This window comes from Apus apus, chromosome 8, assembly GCF_020740795.1.
Source record: "Apus apus isolate bApuApu2 chromosome 8, bApuApu2.pri.cur, whole genome shotgun sequence".
NCBI lineage: Eukaryota > Metazoa > Chordata > Aves > Apodiformes > Apodidae > Apus > Apus apus.
This window is the reverse complement of record NC_067289.1, coordinates 26,669,511-26,695,751: the sequence shown is the minus strand read 5'-3', so window position 1 is coordinate 26,695,751 and position 26,241 is coordinate 26,669,511. Positions and strand designations below refer to the sequence as shown.

Sequence of the window (26,241 nt, the reverse complement as noted above, 5' to 3'; positions counted from 1 at the left end):
AATAAGCCCAGTTAAAAGCAGCCCTGCAACAACACAACCTTCTCACCAGCTCAGTTTATGTGTGGTCCACAAAAAGCTGTATCCACACAAATGACTTCATGCTTCCACATGAAACCAGAGTGTTGCCATTTATCACCTCTTTGACACCCAGCTGCTTGTTCCTGCCCACAGGCTACCCCTTTACTGGCAAAAGCATTTTTGTGGCCACACAGCAAACTAAAAACTGCCTGGGGATAAAAAGAAGATACCTTCTGGCTAGATCAGTTCCCAGCAAAAGTAACTGGGTAGCCATGAAAATGCTGATGTGCAACCAACTCTGGAGTCCAGGCAGGAGAAGCTGTCTGCAGGAAAGACAGAGCACAGGCAGCACTGCTCAGTCACCTCTCAGTGGAAAACCCCCAGAAAGGGGAGCAAGCTGCAGTGCTGAGAGGGGAAGGGTAGGAATAAGAGCTGGGTGCAAAAATAAACCGTTTCCATAAGGGGAAAACAAGATATGGAACCACATTTTAAATGGCAGTTAATCTAGTCTTATTCACATTAAAATAAGAAATACTATAAGTACAATTATATAAATTTTATCAGTGTAAATCCAGTGTTAAATTGCTAGGACCATAAGCACTTAAGCAGGAATTTAACTCCTCTTGTATGCATGAGCATGTGCTTAAACTTTTGGCATGTCAGTGGTTCAGTGAATAGAACAACCATACCAAGAATCCAGGCTGGCTGAAGGATTATCACAATATGGCAACTTTTCCATAAGAAAATCACTTTCATCTAAACAGCACATGGAAATGACAGATCCAGGCCAAGCTGAACACCCCGTACGGCGTGTCTGGGATACGCTCAGGTTTAGGGTGTGAGCTGTAGTACTGTCTGTAATGGCTGTTTACTGCCTTTGCTAGATAAAATAATCCCTTCTTCATCAGCTGATCTGTACCCATATTGAGTAAGAGCTGAAATTATACATGCAAGAAGGCAAAGAACAAGACAGGATGAAAATCACAGAATCCTAGAGCCATTAAGGTTGGAAGGGACCTTAAAGATCATCAAGCTCCAACTCCCCTGCCATAAGCAGGGAACCCAACCACTAGACCAGGCTGCACAAAACCTTGTCCAACCTGGCCTTAAAAACCTCCAGGGATGGGGCATCAACAACCTCCCTGGGCAACCCATTCCAGTTCCTCACCACCCTTAGAGTGAAGAATTTCTTCCTCATATCTAACCTAAATCTCCCCTCTCTCAGTTTAAAACCATCACCCCTTGTCCTATCACTGCCTTCTCTGATGAAAAGCCCCTCCCTGGCTTTCCTGGAGCCCCTTCAGGCACTGGAAGGTGCTCTAAGGTCTCCCTGGAGCCTTCTCTTCTCCAGGCTGAACACCCCAACTCTCTCAGCCTGTCTTCATAGCAGAGCTGCTCCAGGTCTTGGATCATCTTGGGGGCCCTTTTCTGAACCCTCTCCAACAGGTCTGTATCTTTCTTGTGCTGAGGGCCCCAGAACTATACACAATATTGCAGGTGGGGTCTCACCAGAGCAGAGGGGCAGAATTACCTCCCTGGCCCTGCTGGCCACACTTCTTTGGTACAGCCCAGGACACAACTGCCCCTCTGGGCTCCAGCTCTCACTGGTGGCTCATGTCCACCTTCTCATCTCCTCCCACCCCCAAGTCCTTCTCCTCAGGGCTGGTCTCCAGCCATTCCTCCCCCAGCCAGTATTTCTGCCTGCAGTTGCACCAACCCCAGTGCAGGACCCTGCACTTGGCCTGGGTGAACTTCATGAGGATGGCACTGGCCCACCTGTCCAGCCTGTCAAGGTCCCTCTGGATGGATCCCTTCCCTCTTGGGTGTCAACCACACCACACAGCTTGGTATCATCAGCAAACTTGCTGAGGATACACCCAATCCCACTGTCCATGTCTCAATGCTGAGTATTACTACTTTTCTCTGAGCTACGGTCCCCAATAACCTTCCAAATTTCTTCTCACAGGGACAGACAGAATATTTTGGTCCAACGAACTCTGGGCAAACTGCTCTTCTGTCAAGCAACACTAACCTACCCGCTGCAAAACAGCATAATTCTACTTGAATTATTCTTGAGTTGAATCGTTATATTGTTTCATAAGCAAATTCAGGAGATACGTGTCTACTTTTGTGAAGTCAAATCTAGATTTTGGGCTAGTGCATGCACACATAAGGCTCATTATGTTAATCTAACACAGCTCAAAGCAAATATTAACTGGAAATGGGAGTAGTATAAACCACGAGACTGTGATGTGATTATTTTTTATGTCTATTATAGAAATTAACATGAAACAAAAACCTGAGCCATTCTCCAGCACTTCCCACAACAACTGCTGCATTCAGCTACTCTAAAAATACATTCTAAGGGTCAAAATGTTACATGTACTGTAATAAAACAGCTGACTCTGGGAACTAGGTGAAGAGTAATTAAATCCTAGCAGATTTGCAAGTACTCTTGCATTGGTTCCACTGAAAGGCACTGGAATTATTATGAGCAAGCCTTCAGTTACTGTGATAAGTTTCAGGGCTTTTTTTCTGTAGCAGCTGTCCCTGTGTGGTGGCAGGTGGAAGGTGTGCTCTAGAGCAGCCTGCCCAACAGCCCTCCAGGCTGCTGAGCCTGAGCCCTGGCACTGCAGCAGGTCCTCTCCACTTCGAGACACCCTCCAGGACAGGCTGCCAGCCCAGACCTGCTGTGCACCAAAGTGCTTGCCCCTTTCCCCCCTGCAGACAAAAAAGGTAGATAGATTCTGTTGTAGATGTACTACAGACAGTAACTTAGGGGTAATCTTAGATACATGAAGAGGGGACTGGCAGCAGCTTTATTACCTGTAGGTGGTGCAAAGTCCACACAGTAAATCCTTCTGGACCTTCTGGGAACATGAAGGCATATCTAAACCATCTTTGCATCTTTCAGAACCAGGTGTTCTGGAGGGAGACACCTGTGTGCACCTGTGGCCCCTCCAGAGGCAGCTGCCACTGGATCCCCAGGCTGGGTCTCCTGCAACCCCCAGGCTGCAGTGCAGAGGCACTCACTGCATTAGCACCAGCCCTGAGAGGACCATTATCAGACTTGGGCTAGATTTTAATACAATTTCAGATTTGAGATGCTCCTGCTTTATTGGGATTTTCTTGGGGGGAAAAAATATTCTGCAAAATTAAGTCAGTCTCTTCAATAAACAGTCATTACACAACTTCCCAGCTCAAATGAAAGCAAGTAAAAATGTGGGGCTAAGTTCCAAACCTGGACTGTGAGGCCACAGTCTCATTGCAGTCCAGGGAATTACAGCTGTTTAGTTCACATCTCAAGGTAGACCTATGTAATATTCTTTTTTCAGTTAGATGGTAAATGAAAAAAATTCCTTAATTGGTTTTATTTTAAATTAATCATGTTGTTCTAGTAAATTAGATTTTCTGACATTGTAAGAGACCTTTCTCTTGATGGCTTTGCTGGATATACACCAAGCAAGGATTATTTTGTGGGCAAGAGACTCTGCAAGTTGCAGAAGCCAAAACATGCAAGTGTAAATTGTTTCTGACATATGCCTTCAACTGACTGTACCAACGTTTATTATTTTACTGTCAGAAGTGTCTGAATGCAACTGTGGATCTTTTTCTCTATGGTTTACGGGCAGCCTGGAGCCTAATTCATATGAACTGGCCCACGTCAGGTGTCACGCAACAGTCTGATGGAAAACAAATGTCTATGGAGCTTAAAAAAAACACAACGGATGAACCCAGCCAAGTTACAGTTTTGACTTAGTCACGACATTGTGAAGAAAAAAAGACTAGGCTCCCCTCCTTTTCTCTCTCCACTTCTGCCAACAAAGAACTGCTTGTTTCACTTATTTCCCAGAAACAGCATTAGCCTTCCAACAAGGTCAGCAAAAAATGCTGCTTTTCAGTTCTGGTGCATTTTGTTCCAAAAATCTGCAAAGTATTAAAGCAAAAAGTTGTACTATCCCAGTGTACAGAGACTCCTTTATTCAGATTTCTGGGCTGAAAATAGCTATCCAGAAATTTCTCAACAGTTTCAGCTGTTAAGTTCCACGATATTTATATTTAACAAATCTTTCCTGTCTTCAATGATTTAAGCTTAGAAAAACCCAAATGAACAACCTACAGGTGCAGCATCAAAGCTATGACCTAGCAGGAAGTTATTTAAAAGATTAGAGATTTACTCTGTAAGCACTTTTAACAATAAATCAATAAAAACAAATAATGGTGCAGGCTGCTTGACTGGAGAGACAGCTTTAATATTAATGACCAAATATGGATTACCATTATTATTTAAAATATTTATTAAATTACTTTTGTTTCATGCAGCTTTTACATCTCATTCACTTTGAAACTGTGAAAAAGACCCTGTACTCTCGCAGTGGCACATGTTGGGAGTACTAACCTTGAAGGTAAATGCTTACACCAACAGGAACTTCTTTGTGTTAAAATTAAAAATTACTAGACTTTGAAGCAATACCAAACATCTCTTTTGAACACGTTGACCTGTAACACCTCAGATTTACTAGGCAGCTGCTGGTTTAAAGGTGCATGTCCCTCAAGATACCTGGACTTCATTCATCTGATACTGAATGTAACTCCTGTTAGTCTCTGGAATTAACAGGCCCTGTCCTTAAAACATAAATAAATTACTCCATGTGAAATATGCCTGATAAATTACTTCTTAGAGGTTTTAATTGCAAATAACAACAAGAAATCCTGTTATTTTTCCAGATTAGTGTCATAAAACTATCATACACCCACAGAACCTGCAATCCTCTCTGAATCTTTCAGCTCTCCTCTAAGTATTATTTCATTAAACAGAAGCAGGTGTCAAAATTATTCACATTGACAATTCACAACTTAATTTTTTCTGCTCCTTTCAGGATATCCAGTAATTAAAAATGACCTGGAACAGGAAACCTGTGCAGGTGGTGTGAGGTTATGGGCTACACTGAGGGAAAAACAGGCTCCTCTCAATGTTACGTGTTCGTAGTCAAACTGCCAGGCAATGCAAACCAAACCTTGCAAAACATAGACAATTTAATGTATGTTAGTTATCTCTAAAATACACACCACCTGGTTTTAAACACTTTGGGAGTTTCTGTGTTCTTATCTCCAGAGACTCACTTTGACATGGTGACCAAAACTGCATTTTATCATCCTCAAACAATAGTAGCTACACCTCTTTTATCATGGCAGGATATGGAAACTGTGATTCATGTGTTTATTGCTCTTAGACAGGATTATTGCATTGTTTTATTGGTTGGATTTCCTGGCTGATTAAAAAAAATGAAAGCAGAGGCAAAGTGCCATAATCCCCAGTTGTATCCAGACCCAACAAATTCCCGCTAGCAATACAGCTGAAAGCTAAACTTCCTAGATTCACAGGTGAGTTTCTAGAACACAAGCAGTGCAAGAGGCTCTCCACGTTAAATGCTACTGTGTAATGCATGTCTTTCACCTTAGAGAACAGTGTATTTAATAGTTACAACTATCCTGCTTCCGTCACCTGGATCACGCCTGCTGGTGGATCTTGACAGATTAAGCTCCTAAGGTGAGGAGCTTTCTCTTCTTCAGTAGGGGAAAAGAAAACCAAATGGTTCTTCATCTGGACTTGGACCGAGTAAGTCAATATGTCTGAACTATCAGATCATCATCATTGAACAGTCCAGGTTGGAAGGGACCTGCGAAGATCATCTTGTCCAAGACTACATGGAAAAGAACAGATATGGAGCTAAAAAACAAGGCGAAGAGAAGATGGCTCAGCTCCAATGCACAAGGGATCTACACAGATGTAGCTCTGCCTGTCTCTTCGGTTCGCTCCTCGTCACTTCCTCCCTGTAGCCAACTGGACCTGACTGCAGCTTTCAGAAGACTTCCCCCTCAATCCCACCCCTCTGCCAAGGTCTGATAAATTCACAGAACCATAGAACCATTAAGGTTGGAAGGGACCTTAAAGATCATCAAGCTCCAACTCCCCTGCCATGAGCAGGGAACCCAACCACTAGACCAGGCTGCACAAAACCTTGTCCAACCTGGCCTTAAAAACCTCCAGGGATGGGGCATCAACAACCTCCCTGGGCAACCCATTCCAGTTCCTCACCACCCTTAGAGTGAAGAACTTCTTCCTCGTATCTAACCTAAATCTCCCCTCTCTCAGTTTAAAACCATCACCCCTTGTCCTATCACTGCCTTCTCTGATGAAAAGCCCCTCCCCAGCTTTCCTGGAGCTCCTTCAGGCACTGGAAGGTGCTCTAAGGTCTCCCTGGAGCCTTCTCTTCTCCAGGCTGAACAGCCCCAACTCTCTCAGCCTGTCTTCATAGCAGAGCTGCTCCAGGTCTTGGATCATCTTGGGGGCCCTTTTCTGAACCCTCTCCAACAGGTCTGTATCTTTCTTGTGCTGAGGGCACCACCACTGTACACAGTATTCCAGGTGGGGTCTGACTAGAGCAGAGTAGAGGGGCAGAATCCCTTCCCTGGCCCTGCTGGCCACGCTTCTTTGGATGCAGCCCAGGACACAATTGCCCCTCTAGGCTCCAGCACTCACTGGCAGCTCCTGTCCAGCTTCTCTTGTGAACCAGCAGTGGAACGTGCCATTAGTAAAACCAGGCATATGCCGCTGCTGGACTGTGGGCTGCAAAGAGAGCAAAGGCAGGGCAGCAGGGACACCCAGCCTGACTGCACCTGGCCAGCTGAGTGACACCAAACTCACAGTTCAACCATGGCTCAGCAAACTGAAGGCCCCCATCCGTGCCCAAATGAAGGCATTTTACAGAGCAGCCGAGTGCCCCAAACTCTCAAAGCACCAAACTCTGGGCAGAACCTGACCCACTGCTGTCCCTGCCCAGCACCCAGCCCTGAGCCCTGCAGGATGCACCAGCACCTGCTGCTGGGCCCCCTTCTGCAACCCACCCCCATGACCTGCTTCTCTGCACAGGAGGTTCCCTGGGGCTGTCCACAGGGCCTGTTCTTTCCATACCAGCTTTTTAAGGAACTCTCTCATATAAATTCAAGCTAACGTACATAGAAAACAAAAAACTATCAGAAGGTTTTATTATTTTGTGGCAAAGTAAGTTGCAAACTGCTAAACTTGAAAAACATCTAAATGAGGACCAGATTGTGCCCACCAGCTGGATGAAGAGTACAATCACAAAAGAAATCTCTAAAACAGTTCGAAGCAAGCAGCATGAAAATAACAATGGTTTTGAGTGTTGCTCAACATAATGTAGAATGAAGAAAGACTGCAAAACAAGCAGCATTTAATTAAAAATTGTTGCAAAAGAAACTTTTATAAGGATCTAATTTTTCCCCCTAAATCTTGCTACACATAGCCAAAAGCCATCTTCCACAGCCTTCTACCACCAGTGACTGCCATTAAGGCAAAACTGCTTTCCTAGCTTGGACTTGGATTCTTTCAGAGAACAATTTAGTCATTTAGGAGTCTGACCATTAGCTTTGGTGCACTGCACAACTGCCCTCTCCTTCCTCTCATTCACAGGACATCCACAGAGCTTGGTCTCCTAATTCAAGGACTCAGGTGAGATGCATAAAATAAGGGTGTACAAATACCCTCCTTCCACACACAGTCCTCGATTCCAGCACAACAATGGAGCTGCCTGGCAATATATACTTAATACTTTATCAATCAGCTGGAAAAGACTACGTTTCAGAATGGGCAGAAAACTGACATATGGGCAGATTCAGCACCAAAGTAAATGAGATTTTGAAGTACTTATGAAGATGCAAGAAATAGTGTTTTCTGGTTGTCTTCAGAGGCTGATCATTTTCCCTGATGCATTCCATCACCAAATATATAGTTAAAAGATTCCTGTTAATGTTGTCCTTTCCTTAGTATATCCCTCTACAAACGGTCTCAGAAGAAAACAAATGTAAAATACTTAGAAAAAGCAGAGTGAGCCAGTCTGAATATATGCTAACCTGCAAAAATATGCTTCAATCTCTGGGACAAATTTCCCTTTTCATTCCTGAAGCTTCATCGAATTTAGTGCTGGTGTGTGAATGAGCACAGAAACTTGCCTGGCAGGTATTACTTTTCTGTACCTGTAACAAGATGCATCAAAGGAAGGCAAATCTTCAGATGCCTTTGTTATATGACATGTAAAAAGCAGTGCTTCTTTAAATGCTTATCTAGTGAGAAAACTAACACTGCTGAAGGTATAAGGGAACCAGTATTTGTGGCTTATTAATAGGCAACATAAAACCACACTAAGAAAAAGGGCAGAAAAAACCAGCAGATTTTTTAAGGTATGTCTACTAGTTTCAGTCAAACACTTGTTTCTCTATGTCTCAAGCATAGCCACACTACGATTTGGTATCACTTAGACACACTCTGTGCTTTTGAGACTGTGTTTATAAGTGTTTTTGTACCCTTACAAACCAAAGCAACAAGCTGCACAGAACAGACCATATTTTCCATCTCTTCCTGAGAGGCACAGCAAGGAAAACATGTGTTAGTAATTGGAAGTGTAGACCAATATGCAGACCTGGAATACTTAAATGCTTTTCTTTTAAGTGGCACATCTTCAAAAGAAAAACTTCTTTTAATTCTTCCAGTACCAAAAAACACCGAGACAGATCCCATAGGCTTCATTTGCTAAAAAGTTACAAAATTATGGCCAGAAGAGTGGCTTAACTTGGTATCCAGTTTCCATTTCCCCTCTGATGTCTGTAAGATGTTGGCACAATCACTTCTGGCTTAGGGGACTGACTGCCAGAACAACAAACTGCTCACTTCAACATCTGAGCAGACCCAAGAAAGTAGGTTTAGCAGTAAGACTGTTAGTGTCACAAAAGAGCAGAAAGGCCCTTCCTTCTGGCCAAGATAATTTCAAAATAGAGACATTTTCCTTTAGAACTGGAAACTGCAGTCACATGTATTTTAAACTGTCACGTGAAGTATTGAGGGGCTATTGTATCCTGTTCAGATTGTTGCAATCTTGTAATTAATGTATTTGTGTCTGTATATACACACACAGTTTCTAGGTTCAATATTTTAAAATACAATTTTAAATACAGCAGTATCACACTTGGTGTGTTCAAACAGGGGATTTGGGAAACTGGGGACTGTGGTGCTGAACTTAGTATCCTAGTGCTGGAAGTGCCACTCAGGTGTGCAGAGGTTTGCTTGCTCCTGAACTGTCACTGCCTGCCTTTTGAAAGACACCAGAATGAGAAAAAATTCACCAAAACATATTAACCAAATATTTTCTCTATTAAATACATATGAAAACTGGAAATTTTCACATACCATTTCTAGAGGGCTGATGTTTAGGAAATTCAGTCACAGATCTGAATCACTATGTCAATACCTACCAAAGACTGGGACCTCATCTATACATGGGAAGGGCACTGCATGAAATCGCCTGTATTTGATGCAACAGATTTTGAGGTCTGTGGAAACGTCCCTGTTGGGCACCTGAAGTCCCTTCAAGAACAGACTCTTAATTAGGTGTAAACTTGTACTTCCAATCCTTTGTATCTTGAGACAGACCCTCCTCTGTAATTCAGTATACAAGTATTTCAGTACAGGATTTGATTTTGATTCACTTCCAGTGACGAACTGGGGGAAAAAGCTTCCTGCACATTGTCCTGATTTATGAAATCTCCTTTGTTTTTTAATTAGAGATAATGTAACAGAAGTCAACAGAAGCTGAGTTGGCATGACAGAAAACTTCATGGCCCTATTCTTACCTCTCAGCCATTTCAGAACTGCCATGAACAGACTGACCCAAGCACAGCTGAGGCTGCAGCAACACGTGCAGAGCAGTTGCTACTTCCCATGCAGCGGGACACACTGCAGCACACCCTGACCTTGCGGGTTTTACTGAGGTTTCCTCTTCAGACACCATTTGCTACTGTCCCCTAGATCACAGAACATAACCAACACCATTCACTGAATATATTAAAGCAGGACAGTTGTTGAGAGAAAGGTAGAAGAAGGAACTGAAGTTAGTTACCCCAGAGGACAACCTAGGTGTTTATAAATTTAAGACACAAGTAAATCTGTTTATGGCATTACTGCTATTGGTGACCACTGGCAGCCATATGTTTACCATTTGCTTATTACATGAAGAGATGGCCCTGATGAACCCAACTACAAATGAATCATCATGGAATTATGAGACCAACTCACTAAAAATTAACCTGGTCTGTGCTTTTAAGACCAGCTATTCGACAGTTTTGTGAGCTTATAAGCTGACTGATCTGTTCCTCATTTTGTTGAGTGGCAGAAAAGTTAACGCTGCACAAGTGAAAAATTAGGGATTACTTGTAATTCTCAATTATACATGAAAACATTATTTCATTGATGTATTTTCTTTAAAATTTCCAGAGCTTTCATGGCTCCATTTTCACTAAGGTTCATATCTGGCAAATGAGAGGAACAACAGTTGATGCTTAACTTCAAGCCTGAAGTGCTCACCAGGAGCAGCAACGAAGCCACACCATCTACAGAAATGTTTAGGTCATTCATATTGCAAAACAGGCTTCTTAGTATTTTTATCCCCACCACCATAAACAAACAAGCAAGCCAACTACAAACTCTGGTGTGCAGAGAGACTAACAGCCCTTTGCACAGTGAGCTTTCAATCACATGGCAGGCCTGAGAGGCTTTATACCACTTCTGAATGCAAAAGTGGAGGAAGGGCCTATTTTTGTAAGTTCAATGCTACATCAAAAATTTGTCAACAAGGCTCTAAAAGAAAATGCAAGAGATGTTATAACTTCATCTCAAAGGGTTCAGATTTGCTCATTGACAATTCTGCAGAGGGGAAAAAAAGGAGAATCAGAGCTGCCCTTCTTGAAGCAAAAATTACTTTGGCAAACAAATGAGCAAAAAGGTGGCTCTCCTCTCTTGTATTTTCACAGAGATGAAACCCAGACTCACCGAGATTTGGCTGAGACATGGCCATGGGCCTCTGTGGCACTGGTGTGGCAGCAGCTGCAGGGTGGTGGCTCATGTGGCTCAGAGGTTGGTTCATGGCTTTCCGAGGATCTTGCCAGGTTGTAATTTTTTCTATGTGACTAAGAAAGAAAAGATAAAACACAAGCTTAACACAAAAGACCCAAGAATATTTGATACACGGTTTGACATAATGTCATGAAAGTCCTATTTCTACCTTTCTCATCTCACCCTAACCCATCTGAAACGGTCCCTGGTGGTGGCCCACTCTGCAGTGGGGCAGGTGATGTGGCTGGGCCAGGATGGGTGTCTCTGGTCCACCAGAGAGACACGGGTTGGACAGCCTTGACATCAGGCTGGGAGAGCCCTGGGCAGGGAGGCAAGGGCTGCCCCGCAGCACGGAAGGGTAGCTGTTCTCTTCTGTGATGCTCCTGTCTTTGACAGCCACATCCTCAGACAGGGACATGACCAGACCATGGCATGCACCTGTCCCTCCTTCCTCTACCACTCAGCTGGAGAGTGTTGCAGCAAACAAGGACATTGACCTAAAGATAAGGAAACACACATGGCCCTAGTCTGTACCCTGTTAAGGTCCTATAGGCAGCTGGAAGCTCCCCACAGCTGTGGACAAAAGCAGCTCCACACCACCCGCTGTCTCTGTCATGGTCCTACAGGCAGCTGGAAGCTCTCCACAGCCACAGACAAAGGGAGCTCCATACCACCCATCCTCTCTGTACCCCCCACCATGGTCCTAGAGGCAGCTGGAAGCTCTCCATAGCCACAGACAAAGGGAACTCCACACCACCCACCATCTCTGTGTGAAACTTATCTCAAAATCAAGTTTGTATTCATGTTTTTTCTGCTGGAAAGGGCTGCAAGGCATGTCCTATGAGGAGCAGCTAAGGACTCTGGGTTTGTCTAGTCTGGAGACGAGGAGTCTGAGGGGCAACCCCATTGCTTTCTGTGCAGGGATGTGGAGGGGACAGTACTGATCTCCCTGGAATTCAGGGACAGGATCATAGAATCACAGAACAGTTTGGATTGGAAGGGACTTTAAAGATCATCTAGTCCCAACCTTCCTGCATGGGCAGGGACACTTCCCGTGGGCAGGGACATCTCCCCCAGGATGTGTTTGAATGACTCAAAGCTGCGTCAGGCGAAGTTCAGACTTGGCATCAGGAAACTTTTATTTCCCAAGAGGGTGGCCAAACACTCCCTGGGAGGTGGTTGGTGCCCCCAGCCTGTCAGTGTTTAAGGGGCATTTCGACAACACCCTTAGTAACAAGCTTTAACACTGGATGCAGGTCCCTTCCAACAAATTACTCTCTGCTCTGCGATGCCACTGCCCAAAGACAGCCAGTGCTAACGTGACAACATCTGTGCTTTGTTCCTGCACTGCCTCCTGCTGAATAAATGGACTGCCACAAGCTCAGCAAAGAGCTCCACTTGTCTAGCCATCTTCAAGAGGTTCTGAAATACCATGTTCAGGGGTGCGTTCAAGAGAAAAAGCCTTTATCTCCTGGGAAAAATGGAATTAAGAAACCTGCTCAAGAAACTCAGTTGATCAAAACCTCCTAAAACTGAAGTCTGCAAACCACTGGAACACATACTGGTTGTTGCAGTGTTTCTTCCTTGTTCCCTTCTTTTTTTGCATTTGATATTTAGTTATGTGTGAACACTGAAAGGCATTCGTTTTTAAGTAAAAATATTTTTTACCTAACCAACTCAATGTTATTACAACATGCAAAACGTGGTGTAGAGAAAACCAAAAATAATCTGCAAAATAGGTCAGCAAACACTGGAAGTACACATTGATCAAAATACAGAATTTGTCATTTAGGCCTTGATCTGAAACACTGAATTCACCAGAAGTCTTGCTGCTGATGCCAATGGAAAGTGGGTCATCCCTTTTTATTTTTGCACAGACTCTCAGCACTGCAGATATTTAGGAAAGAGCATGGCAGCAGGAATGCTCAGCTGCAGTTGGCAGGCTGCTGCAATAATTGCCTTTTTTTTTTGTCCTGCACTTTTAATACAGGGTCATTTGGTTTACTCTATAGAAACTGTAACAAAAATCAAAGCATACAGGGTTGAGGTAACAGAAGTGATTAAAATATTCTTCAGCAATACAATTTATATATTGCTGGTAGAAAACACTACCATCAGCTCAGCAAAATTTTGTTCAAATAATGACTGAAAAAACTTTTTAAGAACAGTACTAGGTTAGTTGTATCCTCAATACACTTTTAAAAGCCAGAAAGTCAAGCAATAGTTATTCTTTAGAAACACATTTGGTGTAACACCCCCGGCTGAAACACTTGGTTTCTGATCACCAAATTAGGATTATATTAGATGTAGTTCCATAAAGGAGCTTTTATCTACATTGTACCATGAGACAATTTTCCATCCCTTTCTTGTTTGTTTGGTTTTTTTATGTGCCCACTTAAAATGTCCTGCCTACAAAGGATTACAAGGAGAGCTCTGCCATTTGCTTCCCCTGAAGTCTGTCTCTTCTTAGTTATAGTGAGGCAGCCAGCATTCATCCAAGGCAGTCAGCACAAAGCATGAAGAAACACAATCTAGAATCAATAAATAAGGATGTATTTTCTAAGTTAGTATCTTTCCAGGATGTATCTTTATTGCCTGTAGATTTTTCATTTGAAGTAAGAGTTGCAAATTAAAAATAATTCAATTCATAAAGTCTCTTCTCACCTAGAGTCCTCATAAAACAGACAAAAATGTTCTGCTAATTGCTATGCAAACAACCAGTCAGGAAAATGTAGCTGAAAATTAATACTGCTTTTGTTCAAAATCTTTGCTATCCTTTTTATGGAGAAAACAATCTGTGATGTAATTACATGTGTGAGAAGCAGAGCAATTAGCAATGCTTCTTAACTTATAGAAGATCTGGAAAAATTTAAGGATCATAGATCTTAAAGAATCCAACTTCATTTAAAACAAAACAAGCCACAGGAATGTTCTGTGTAAACATGATAACTTCTGGTAGCCAGGATCCACAAGTGACCTTACTTACCCTTCTTGCTGCCACCCTGGCAGTGTACAAACATATCTTCTTCATTAAAAAACATGCAGACAGAGTGTCTGAAACAGAACCTTCAAATATGGCATTGATACTAGGATTCAAGATCAAGTAGGAGCTGGTTTTTACTAGAATTTATTACTTTGACCACTAAACCGACTTGGGTTTAACCAGTTATTAAAGAAAAGGCTGTTAGACAATGCTTATTTAACAACTTAAGATAGTAGAATTGAAAACCCAATGCTTCCCTAAAATCAGCACTAAGATTCTAAAATAAAGGGCTTGGTTTCAGGCCAGAGAAGCCTTGCCCCACCTCAAATTCCACTGTTCATGTAAATCCACCTGCCCCTTTTCAATACCTATGTAGATCTGTGCAGAAACAAGTCCATTCCACTTGAAGTGCATTGGATTTATACTAGGATAACAGATTTTGTATATATACAGAAGAATAAAAGAACATGTAGCAGTGATAGAAATTTTCAGCTCTTTACAGCGTCTTGGGTATCAGAACTGGCCACATTCAATTCAGAACTGCTTCTTTTTTTTCTTAAAGGCCAGTGGGTAAAGTATCAGACATTACACATGGATTTCAAACACTAAAATGCAGAAGTGTGCCCTAAAATTCGGGGCCTTCATCCTTAACATCAATTCACAGGCAGTTCCAGTCTACAATCCCCTCAGGACAGGTGGCTCCCCCAGCCCTGGCACCCGTGCTCCCCGTCGAGCAGCCAGATCAGACTCGGTCTCTGCGAGCAGACAGAAGAGTGGTGCAGCAGCACCTATGCAGAAAGACAGCCTGTTGCACTACATCTGTCTACACTAACGCTTCATAAGTAACTTTCTGCAAATAATAGTATTTCCACTTTCAAAATTTTTTTCATAAAATAGCTCCCAAGTTATGCAAATAATATTTTTAACTTCCTTTTTAAGTTTTACTTTCCTTTTTTCCCCTAAAAGGCAGGAGGAGAGAAAAATGAGATGGAACAATAACATGATTTTTGTTTAAAAATGTACATGAATAAATAGTGTTGATCACATTCAAATACACTTTCAGTACTGATTGTTCAACCAAAGATGAAGCTGAAACTCCATGTCAGAAGAATTCTGAAAAAGACTAATTTAATGCATACTCTAATTATTTAATTATTTGCTATTTTATTATGATTATGTTCTACCATTACTATATATCTATTATTACCTCTTTTATTGCCTGCCATTTTTTTGTTCATCATCTACACACACTGTCCAAAGAGACAACCTAAAAGTTTGGGAGAAAATTAGTGAAGCAGTTCTTTGCTATAACTTTTGAAGATAAATGTTTCCATTAGATATGTATGAATCCAAAGCGGAGGAACCCCAAACTTTAAAGATACCTTGCCTCATCTATAATGTTGAAGTTGACTATGAAGTAGAGAGAGCTACAAGGTAGAAATGTAACAAACTTTTAGAACATGCTTTCATAAAATTCTTGAGGAATATGCAAACATATGGCAAAGTAGCCCCAAAATACATCTTCAAATTCTCACTTCCAAGTTTTTCAGAAGCAATCTTTGCATTTCTTATTATTATAAACCCTAGTATCAGATCAGGCTGTTTCTCCACAAGGCCTTTGTTTGTAAGTAAGCAGGGTAGGAACGAAGAGACATTCATTTTAACTCCTACTTCTGCATCACAAAGACATCATGGCCTGAGAGGGAATCTTCACAGGCAAACAAGAAGTTTGAAAATAAGATTTCCAAGAATACTTCGCTGGAGGTAATACTGCTCCTACTGAAAGCTGAACATTACAACTCCAATGAGATACGTTAAGTATCTGTCAAATACGACACAGAACACGCTATTTATTACAAATCCCACCCTGAGCTGCCCAAACCACAGCATTCAAACCCAGACAGTCCTATGATGCCCCAGCTCAGTATGTGGTAAATTGTATCCTAATGGTGGCCCCTCATGAGAAAAAAAACCTGAAACAGAACTCAAATCTCAACAACTCCGTATTTTATTGGGACTTTTTGATTCTGTGGTACCTGTTGAACACTTCCCGTTGGGGTGTCTGCTTCCCACTTTGGAATGTCAAGTTCTTCAGAATCTGAGCTCTGCTGAGTGCTGCATTTTTCACTGCAAGGCTCTAATCCCCGACTTCCACCACAGCCTTGCCAAGACAGCCCAGTTAGCTTGAATCAGCAACCAGCAGCACGAAGTGCTCTCATTCTCTTTCTGCTTGTACTAACTCCAACAACAATCATGTATCAGAGGGTTCTATTTTCAGACCAGATTTTTTTTTTTCTAATATTAGGAAATTCAGATCTACTGATCCAAAAAGGCTGAAGGGGAGCTGAGGAGGAGCTGGTCTGACACCACAAGACTGGGCTTCTCACAAGGGCTGGGAGAGGGGATTTGGCCACTGAGCCGCATCAAAGCGGAGCTGCCTCGGGCAAGCGGGAAGCTGGCGGGTCAGCAGCTGAACAGCCCTCATGCCGTGGCCCAGGAGCTGCTCCCAGCTCAGCCCTGCGGGAGAGGGGCCCAGGCACGGCCCAAGCTCTGCCCTCTGCACCTCAGAAACCAGGAGGGCACAAAGAGGAAGCCTGTCCCAAGCAAGAGTCACGGCGCTGATGCTGCACGGTGTGGCAGGTACACTTTTACACAGGTGGGAAGCTTTCTAAATCAAGAAATCCCCTCAGGGGCACAGCACCCGGCCACGGGGCCGCTGCTGGTGCAGCTCCAGCCACACAGCACTACAGTAACCATCACCACGAGGGATCCAGCAGCAAGAGAGAGACTGTGCATCAGCCTCCAGAGCCTCAGAAACTTTAGAAGGATCGATGGACACAAAGCAGATGCTCCCGTAACCACAGGAGCGCTTCCCCCTTGGCCCTGCCAGCCGCCCAGCTGTGCTCCCAAGCCGGGCTGCCTCTCTCAAGGCAAGGTGGATTTTCTCTGCTGAGCAGGAGCTAGTAATTTTATCCCTCTGATCCTGATGAAAGCAACCACTAGTGTCACAAGTCAGCTGGCCCAGAATTCTTGAGACCACGACCCACAGGAGCAGCCCCACCTGCACTCTTGCCACCAGCTTGGCACAGCCCAGAGCAGCCCCAAGACAGCTGGCAGAAATAACTAATCAATTCAGCTCAACTTCAGAGTTGGTACAAAAGCCAGGGTGAGAGGTTGTGTCTTACCAAGGTCACCTTATATCAACACCTGCTGGTTCTGCAGACTTGGGGATGCACTCCAGTTATTGCTGTCACCTTTCTAATCCTGAAAGGGGGAGAAATTTAGCATCCATTTAAAAAGTGAGAGAAACATTTTAATTGTCTCTAGTAAGAAAATTCTACATGTGTTATGTGCTTCCTTAGCTATTAAAAGAGAATTTGTGAATGCTTCTTTGTAAGAATCCTCCATTAAACATTCTTCCTAATTATTAACAAAATACCAATGGGTTAATTAATTCTCAACTTCAGGTAGCTTTAGTTTCAACATATGAACCTTTAGTATTGGATATATTGTAATGTATGTATACAAATATATTTCTTTGCAGATATTCTGTCTTCTCCACGCCCATTACATGCACAAGAGAAGGGTATGACATGGCTCAGTAACTGCATGAGAACACATGGTTCTGTCTGTAGCATGCAGTTGGATTCCTCTTCTTTTGCCAGGCTGCTTCTCCCTGTCTCTCACCACAGGCTGGAAAACGTCAAGAACCAGGATCTGCCTCTCCTCACAACACGAAAAAGCTTTCCAGAAACCACAGTGCCATGTCCTAACACTATGCACCTGCCTGTGCGTTTGGTAACTGTAACTCATTAAGGAGACTGCAACAGTCCTTGCAAGGTGGGAACCACCTTCCAAACACGGAAGAGACAGTCACTTCTCTTAAAAATGTAAAGCTTGAAGATCATGCAATAATCTCAGTAGGACAGCCCAATTTTTACGGTTTACAGCTTGTTTACAGCTCTGTTAAATGCAAACTTCAGTGGAAATGGAACTGAGCTAAATGATGATCTGAATCATTAAAGACAATGAGCTTTATTCTGGCATAAGCCCACACAGAACATGTTTGGAGAAAAACCTTTACTGGCATAGACAGTTTAGGTGCCAGACTGTACAGACAAAGCATCCACTTCACAAGGTTTGCAGTTGCCTTAGTCTTTTCTTTTAGCTTATGTTTACATTACACACACCAAAAAAGGAATGTGAAAAGTTTAACACAATGAACCAAAATAACATACTCAGTGTTAGCTCCTCTTAGTCCTCTCATGGTTGTGCATTGTGATACCATTGTTACTTAAATAAACACACACTATTTTTCCAGAGTGCCTGCTTGACTTATTGTGTTTGACTGTTCAGAGGCTCAGCTGCTGACGTGCTATTAAGTATTTTCTTTACCTAGCATGCAGCTTCATCCCATATTAACGGCAAAATTCCCAAACTCTGTTCTAGTCATAGAGTAAACTGTCTCTTTTAGAGACAAGTAAATCACCACAGTGTGACTTCAGGGATTTCCGCTCAGTTTTGCAAGGCAGCCCTCATTTCACAGACCACAAGTACACCGTATTAGGAAGCAGCCAGTTGTTTCAGGGAGCACTTTCAAACACGTAGGCCCTGATCTTACAAAACATATTGCTCGTGTTCCAAAAGCAGCACCCAGGGAGTTCAGCTCTTGCCACCAGTGCCTAGCATATTTAGAAATCACAGCAGGGAACAGGGGGTTAGTGGACCTCCAGGAGTTTTCTCTCTCTCAAACACATACACCCTTTCATGAGTTCAGTGGAGACAAATTAATTTTCATACAGAGACATTAAAACAAACGGACAGAAGATGGAGGAGTAGAGCCCTTCTTGATGCTATCTTGTGAAAACACAGCAATTCACACAAGTATTTTTAGCAAATCATGGGGAAAAATGGCATTCCCCACAGACAACATCCTTCTCTTGCATCAGCCACATCAAAAATTGGTACTATCTGCAGAACAAGTACTTCTGCATTAGTCTGACAATTTCCAACATTGTATAAAGAAAAGTTGATAGGTCTGGTTCTCTCCCAGGTACTCAAATAAGAATGCTCTTGCCTTCATTCTTGTACACACAAGCAGAATGTACTTTTGCTCTTAGATGGGGCCCTTCTCCTCTAAGAAGGTATGTGAGAAGTAAGGAACTACACAGGAACCCAGACAGGATGAGTTGGACTGTAGGTGTACATCTGGTTGGCTAAGTACAGACACAGAGTATTTGCCTGGCACTGGCCTATGTCCAGGGCTACCTGCAGGTGTGTGGTACAGAGAGCTGGGCAAGGCCACACACATTTAAGATTCTGATTTAATGGGACAATACTTTGAAGCAGGACAATCAGACATTTGCAGTGTGCTTCCAGCTACTTAGCAGAGGTGACTTGACTAACATTACTGATGCTTCTTGAGGTTTCCAAGCCTTTAGGGCAGACCATGGCACACTGCAAATAAAACCAACACTAGATCTAAACTGTTTGACTTTTCTGTGGTTCTAAATCACAAACAATACACAAGGCAGTCTAAGGCCACAATTCCATCCTGGCAGATTGCGCTAAAAAACTGCCATCAGGCATCTTACACATGGCTACCAGAACAGCCTGGTGGCCCCAGCAGTGTCCTGCTGGAAGCAGTGTCCTGCTGGGGCAGGAACAGCCTGCTCCCACCTCCTGGTGTCAGTCCCGACAGCCAGGCGGTGCCAGGGGGATGTCAGTGAACACCCGGGTCAGTCTGTTGAACCTAGGGGAACACACCATGCTGGTTATTTCAGATAGATCAACAAGTTGATCTGACCAACCCTGCAGCCCCATGGCTGCTAGTTGAAACAAAAAAGGTTTGGAACTCCAAGGGCAGGATCAGGGCACTCCCTTCAGGAGTCTCCTGCAGCCAGAGGCTCTGATGGGGAGATGCCTCAGCTCCAGCCTGCTTCCCATCCACTGTGGTTGAGTCCTTTCTAACAGAGGAGGGAAGAATGGCAAAGAGGAATGGAAATCTAGAACAGTATTGCATTTTCTACCAAAACCAGACACCAATTAACACATGCTTTGCTCGACTTTAAGCACAAAGAACTCCTACGGCTTCCCTCTGGGAAATGGAGCTCTTTGTCTGGTCTCAGGGCACTCCCCATGGAGCTGCTCCACATTACAGCTGCTGCAGAGATATCCCTGGAACAACTGCTGGTAGGTAGCCAGAACAGCTGTGGAGTATTATTTACTAACTTCAGTATTTTAATTACCTGCTGATATTATGCACTATTAATCGGGAAAGCAAGGAAGTTTGCTGTACTCAAAGCCAAAGTGCTAACAGCATTTTGCAAGAGATGATGCACACAGCATATATGCTTGACAATACCTACATGAAGAGCTTAAAGCTTCCTGCTATTGATTTCATTCGTATTGTTCATTTCAACACTTGGAAAGAAAAAGATTTTATCTTTCATTATAGCCCTAAAAGCACCATAAAAACTCCTTTGAGAATGCAGAAATTAATAAACATTCAATAGTTCAACTATTAATTACTGCAGTAGGCTGAAGTGACTGTCCACAGCATTTTAGCCTGCAGGTTTAGCTAATGAAATTCATGGCACTTGCTTTTTCAGACTCTGATAACATTTCATGAAAATTTCATGAAGCTTTAACAAGGAGACCCAATGTAATTATTAAACTGATTGAACCATGGACTTTATTCTCCTACTGCATGTTCATCATAATTTCTAATCTTGAAGCTGGGACATTACATAAGTATTTGAATATTTATTATCCTATGCTAAGTACTAATTAAAATAACTTCTTCAGTGAAAGGAGTTGCTCTTTTCTTGAATTAGTTCAGCATTATTTGCTACTGTGAAGAGAACTTCAAGAATGTCCTGCTAAGCTTCCCTGTAACTGACTGATGCCATTGTTAGTGTATGCTGGGGACTTAAAAAATATTAAACTAGTTATTCAAATGGAAACAAACACCCTTTGAGTTCGATTGACAACTTAACCTTTAGAATTTGGATGAAATCCCAATTCTTGAGAGGAGGAAAAAAAAGGTCCTGAATGAAACTATTATGCAGACCATTGTTTTGGGATTTTTTAATGTATACAATATATAACAGCATTAACACATTTGTTTACTTCATGAGTGTTCGAAGCACGCATATTTCAAGAGACGTATTAATGATCCTTTTAAAAGCACGTCTATTTTGCTTTTGGGAAAAATTTAATCATCTGAAGACAAAATATTCCTTTGTGAGAGATACATGACATTTTCAGACTCATGAAATAGGTTACAGAATGAAGAATAATTAACTGTCCTCCACTTGAGCTAGAGGGCTGTAATCAGCTTTTGCTGTGAATGCCTCTATTTACCAAGAGAAAAGCCATGTCAAAGCAACCATAACTATGAACAATCAGGGTTTACATACATGAAAGATAAAATGCTGCTTTCTTGTAACAAGAAAAAGAGAAGCAGCCCAATATAATACATATTCTTCTACTACCAAGCTGGCATTTCTAGACAAGCTGTTATTATTTCAACATATTCTGCATTCCAGTAAGAATAAGTAAACAAACAAACAAGAAGCCCCCCTTCAACTATGCAGAATCCCCTTATAAGGAAATAATAAAAATCTTCCCTGGGCAAGGACAGTAGGACAAACAACCTAGAACAAAACAGGACACAAAATCCCTATGAAGAACAGAAATACTCTCTTTTAAAGTTGTATCCCCCTGCACTGGCCAGAGGCAAAGAAATGTATGACAATGCAGAATTCCATCCCAGAGTTCTCCTCTGCACTCTATTTCTATCTCATGTTTTGCTTCCCAAGTCTGTCAGAAAATCACCATTGTTTCCAGTGCAGTTTAAATTTTGCATGTGCATTAAAAAGGGGATTTTTTTCCTAGCACCAGTGCCTTTCTCAGATAATTAATAGGGTTGAACTCATTATCATAATACAAATAAAACTCCGCTACTTGTACTATTTAACTAACCATCATGTACGCTTTTCTCTTTGCAATTTGAAAATTAACTGTCAAGACCTTCAGATCATCGCAACATATTTAAGCACACTTTTATCAAAGGTTTTTGTTGCAGAAATGAATTATTTTCTACTCCAAAAGTAGGCTCATCCACAAGCCTGTCTACCTTCTGGTTTTGGTATCATACAGAGCCCAGCATTTCTTAAAAAGACACCAAAGTAGTGTTACCACAGTCTCTAGAATTTCTTTCCACAAATGCACCACAGTTGCTCTAACTTTTTCCTATGATGAGCTCTCTTTTTCCAGTTCTGCTGGGTCAGAGTTTCCAAACGATAACATGAGTTGGCTTGAGGAATATATTTCCCAAACAGACAATTCTCCTTCACTGGAAACTGAGCACTCTGGCTCAAAATACACATATTGTGCAAAGCAGTTCCTGGTACTGCAACTCTCATTCAGAGACCATTCTCACAACCTCAACTTTCAGGTCAGTACATTTATTCAGCTGGAAAAAAAAAAGTCAAAATAGCTCCTGCTCTCTGAACTTTACACACAGTAATCTTTATTTTTTTAATAAAGCAGCACATTTTAGCAAAACCAAACTAGTTCCTAAAATATATTTTTTGTTTTTCCTTAAAGCCCCAAATTCCTAATTCTTCAGACCAAGATTTACATCTTGTCAGTAAGACTTCCAATATTTTGCCAAAATTACTTCGGCAAAAGAATCTTCTCCTATGATTTAGTTACAATGTAAGAAATAAAAAATAATGTTTAGGCTACAAGCTTCATATGTCACAGATATAACTATCAGGTGAATAAAATTCCTTTGGATGTGTATTTTTCTACCACAATAGTGGCTTTGAAGTTGCTAGAGTAATTTTAAAATTTCAAGCACCTCAAGTATCTCAACATTTTTAGAAAATAATTTTTTTGTTGTTGAAGAATTGTCAGGAACAACTTTGTGACTGTGAACTCTTCTATCAATGTGCCAGTGATGCAAAGCATCACACTTTGATCTTGCAGACTCCTCAAAGGAGAGCAGCACACCCTGACAAAAGGGCAGCTCCCAGTTGTGTTACAAGGTTCCCTGCTGCTCGGGGAAGCAAATCACAGAATATTAGGGGTTGGATCTTCTACTGATGCCCCTGGGAGTGATGCTTGTGCAAGAAGCAGGGAATCGCTCAGCAGGATAACGGAAGAATCTGTGCTTCCTCTGCTTATCTAACCACCAAGTTGTGGTTTTCAGTCCCTGCTCTCCTTTCAGTGTTACACAGTGTAGAGTAAGAAGCATTCTTTAAGACCTATGGGTCCGAAGTTGAACAAACGCTTCTCAGTTCCTTTTATCATGTCCAATATGTATATAAGGATGTGAAGAGGTGGGTACTTGGGAGACTGGTTCTGCCCAAGCACTCTGGCAGGGCTGAAGAGCCTGCAGCAGGGTCTGCACTAACCAGCAGCTACTTCGTGGGACCTGCACATGAGGACATTCTGGCAGACAATCACAGCCAGAGGGGTGGAGGATCGATCTATATAGGTTTTAAAAAAACCAAACAACCAACTAACCAGCTTGTCTCCTAGCCCTACAAACACAAAACTTTCAGGTCTCACTCATACAGTGGAAAAAAGTTAGATTCTGGATAAAATGGGTGGAGAAGGAGGATATCAGGATGCCTTTGGTATTTCCTCCGTGAAATAAATTCAGTGGGAGAAAATCTGCTTTATTTAAACTGAGACACCCATGAATTTGAATGGATCATCCCTTCATCTTCCTTCCTCTGGACCATTTTTACCCCTACTGAGAATACAGTCAAGACTAAAGACTATTCACAAGAAACAATTTTTAACTAACAGAAGGTAGAACAGAATGCTGCCCTCTCCCTAAATCCTCATAAGGTGAGGAAAAGAAAACCAATCAATCAAAATCGACTGATGTGTGCTAAGGAACATGGGGCACAGCTCTTTCTATCCCCCATCAGGTTAAGAAGAAACCATTAGGACTCCTGATACTCAACAAACACCCTCACTTCTAGGACCAGAGGAAATGTCTGATGGACTCTGTGGAAATGATGACAAAAAAACCTGTCTCTCAACATCTTCTCTGCTATTCCCCATTACCCATTTATGGGAGTCCCTCAGAACATGGACAATTTCAAAGGGTTCAGTCTCTTACATGGCATATGCACATGAGAGAAATCCCACCACTTCTTTCAGCGAACTGACTCACAGGAAACAAATTAAAATGGGTCAAATTTCTCACAGGATCTGTGGGTGTACTTGTTTTTATTACTCACTTGCTTTTAATATTGAAGGTCAGCTTAGAATATAAAAAAGGTAACAAAGACATGGTTCTTTTCACAGTCAGCACTTGTTAACTGCTGCCTTCTGCTCCCACAACTTTAACCCATGGGTTGTGCTCTGCAAGGCCCTCAGTACCTCACTCTGCTAGACAAAAATGGGATCAGGCTATAAATAACTTTTTCAGGCGTTTCTTAGAAAACTTTTGACTCCCAAAATATTGGTTCCACTGCTTCAGAAAGTTTTAGTACACAAAGGTCAGAAGGTGTCCTATTTCTATGATTTGTATTTCTTGGAGCCTGTTGCTACCTTCCATATGATGAGCTGATTAATTCCCATGGAAGAAAAGGCAGAACAAATAACTGCACTAATCGCTGGAGTTCAGAAAGTTGGCCTTTTACAATCTCAAACTACTGTGTATCCAGGAAATCCTGCCAGACAGTCACTGTTTGCAAATGGTTGGGAAATGTGATCATTTGCCATGAAAAACAGATGAAAAGCAGGATCTGGTTAAAAGACCAAGTCTTTGCCCAAACAAAGCCTTTCCAAAATAAAGAAACAATGTCTGGTAGCTGACAGTTGACCTCAGTTGAGGAAGGGTGACAGTTCTGCATTTGTGCTCTGTATGCAATTTGAGAATTCTAAAATGAGGCCAGAATTTCAAGTAAGATTTAGCTGAACATCAGGAATTGCTGTCAGTTCTGGCACTGTAGTAGTATTCTGACAAAATGTAGTCTACGTGAAAGGAAATGTCTTTTTAAAATTTAAGTACCAACGTGGACAAGCAGGATTTCCCCCAGGCTGAGAATAATGTACAAAAATATCAGACATTCAGCAGTATTGATGCAGTATTGATGCATCTCACCTATTTACAGTGGGGTTCACTGTTCAATTAGAAGTGCAAGTCCACAGTTTTTTGAGCACTATTGGTACAAGAACGAGAAGCTGTGGACATTTCAAAAGAACACTCTGCACTACGTTTCAAAGGAATACTGCTGTGACACTGGAGCAGCACATACTAACTACATTATTAGCAGGTTGGGTGCAGGCCCTAAGCCCGTGTATCTAGTCATGCAAAAGAGAGTGACTGATCAGGTAATGTTTAACCTACACATTAAACCTGACTAGCAAGTACAGTTTTAGGGTGGGTGAAAGAGAAGGAGGCTTGCTATCCTCACAAAAGGCATGGGTACTTTTTTAATATTAAAATGTTATCCATAGCTATGAAAAATGTTGATACTGACTGACAGAACACTGAAAAGGCAGTGCCAGAGAAGGCTGTGAGTTTTCCTAATAAACCTAGTATCTAAAATATGATCTTTAAAATCTAGCTGGAATGTCAATATTTTAGACCAGCTTCTTACCTGGAAAACAGTCTCCCTGTATTTCAATTGGAATTCTTACTCAATAAATGCAGAGTTACTCCACAGAATCACAGAATATCCTGAGCTGGAAGGGACCCATCAGAATTCTCAAGTCCAACTCCTGACTCCACACAGGGCAACCTAAAAATTAAACCAGAGATCTGAGACTTGTCCAAACGCCTCTTGGGGCCGTGACCACTTCCCTGGGGAGCTTGTTCCAGCATTTGACCACCCCCCAGTGAAGAACTTTCTCTTAGTATCCAACCTGAACTTCCCCTGACAGAGCTTTAGGCCATCCCCTTGAACTCCACCACCAGACACCAGAGACACGTGTTCCAAACACATGAATTAAACACAAAACTCTTTACATCAAATAGTGAAAAATGGTACCTCAGTTGCCTACATTATGCATGCAGATTGCATTAAAACACAGAGTCCTCTTTTGGAATAAAATTCAAGCATATGGTCTTCCTTTCAAAGCAACTCACCGTATAATTTAGCAAACCTGCATATAGTTGTGTATTTCTTCTTTAAGATTCCTGAAAGCAAAACTTTGCACTGAAAAATTCTAATTGTCTTAGAATTAAATTGATACTTTTTTCTATCTTTAAAAATCTGTATTTAAATGCTTTATACTGAGT

General features: G+C 42.1%; 1 protein-coding gene across 1 annotated transcript in view; it reads right to left on the bottom strand.

Annotated features, from left to right (window-relative positions):
* Positions 1–26,241, bottom strand: part of WWTR1 (WW domain containing transcription regulator 1) — a 51,675-nt gene that overhangs the window by 12,766 nt on the left and 12,668 nt on the right. Inside the window, exon 2 of the mRNA XM_051626476.1 lies at positions 10,922–11,058. Coding sequence (XP_051482436.1) covers positions 10,922–11,058 — 137 coding nt within the window. The remainder of the gene's footprint in view (positions 1–10,921; positions 11,059–26,241) is intronic.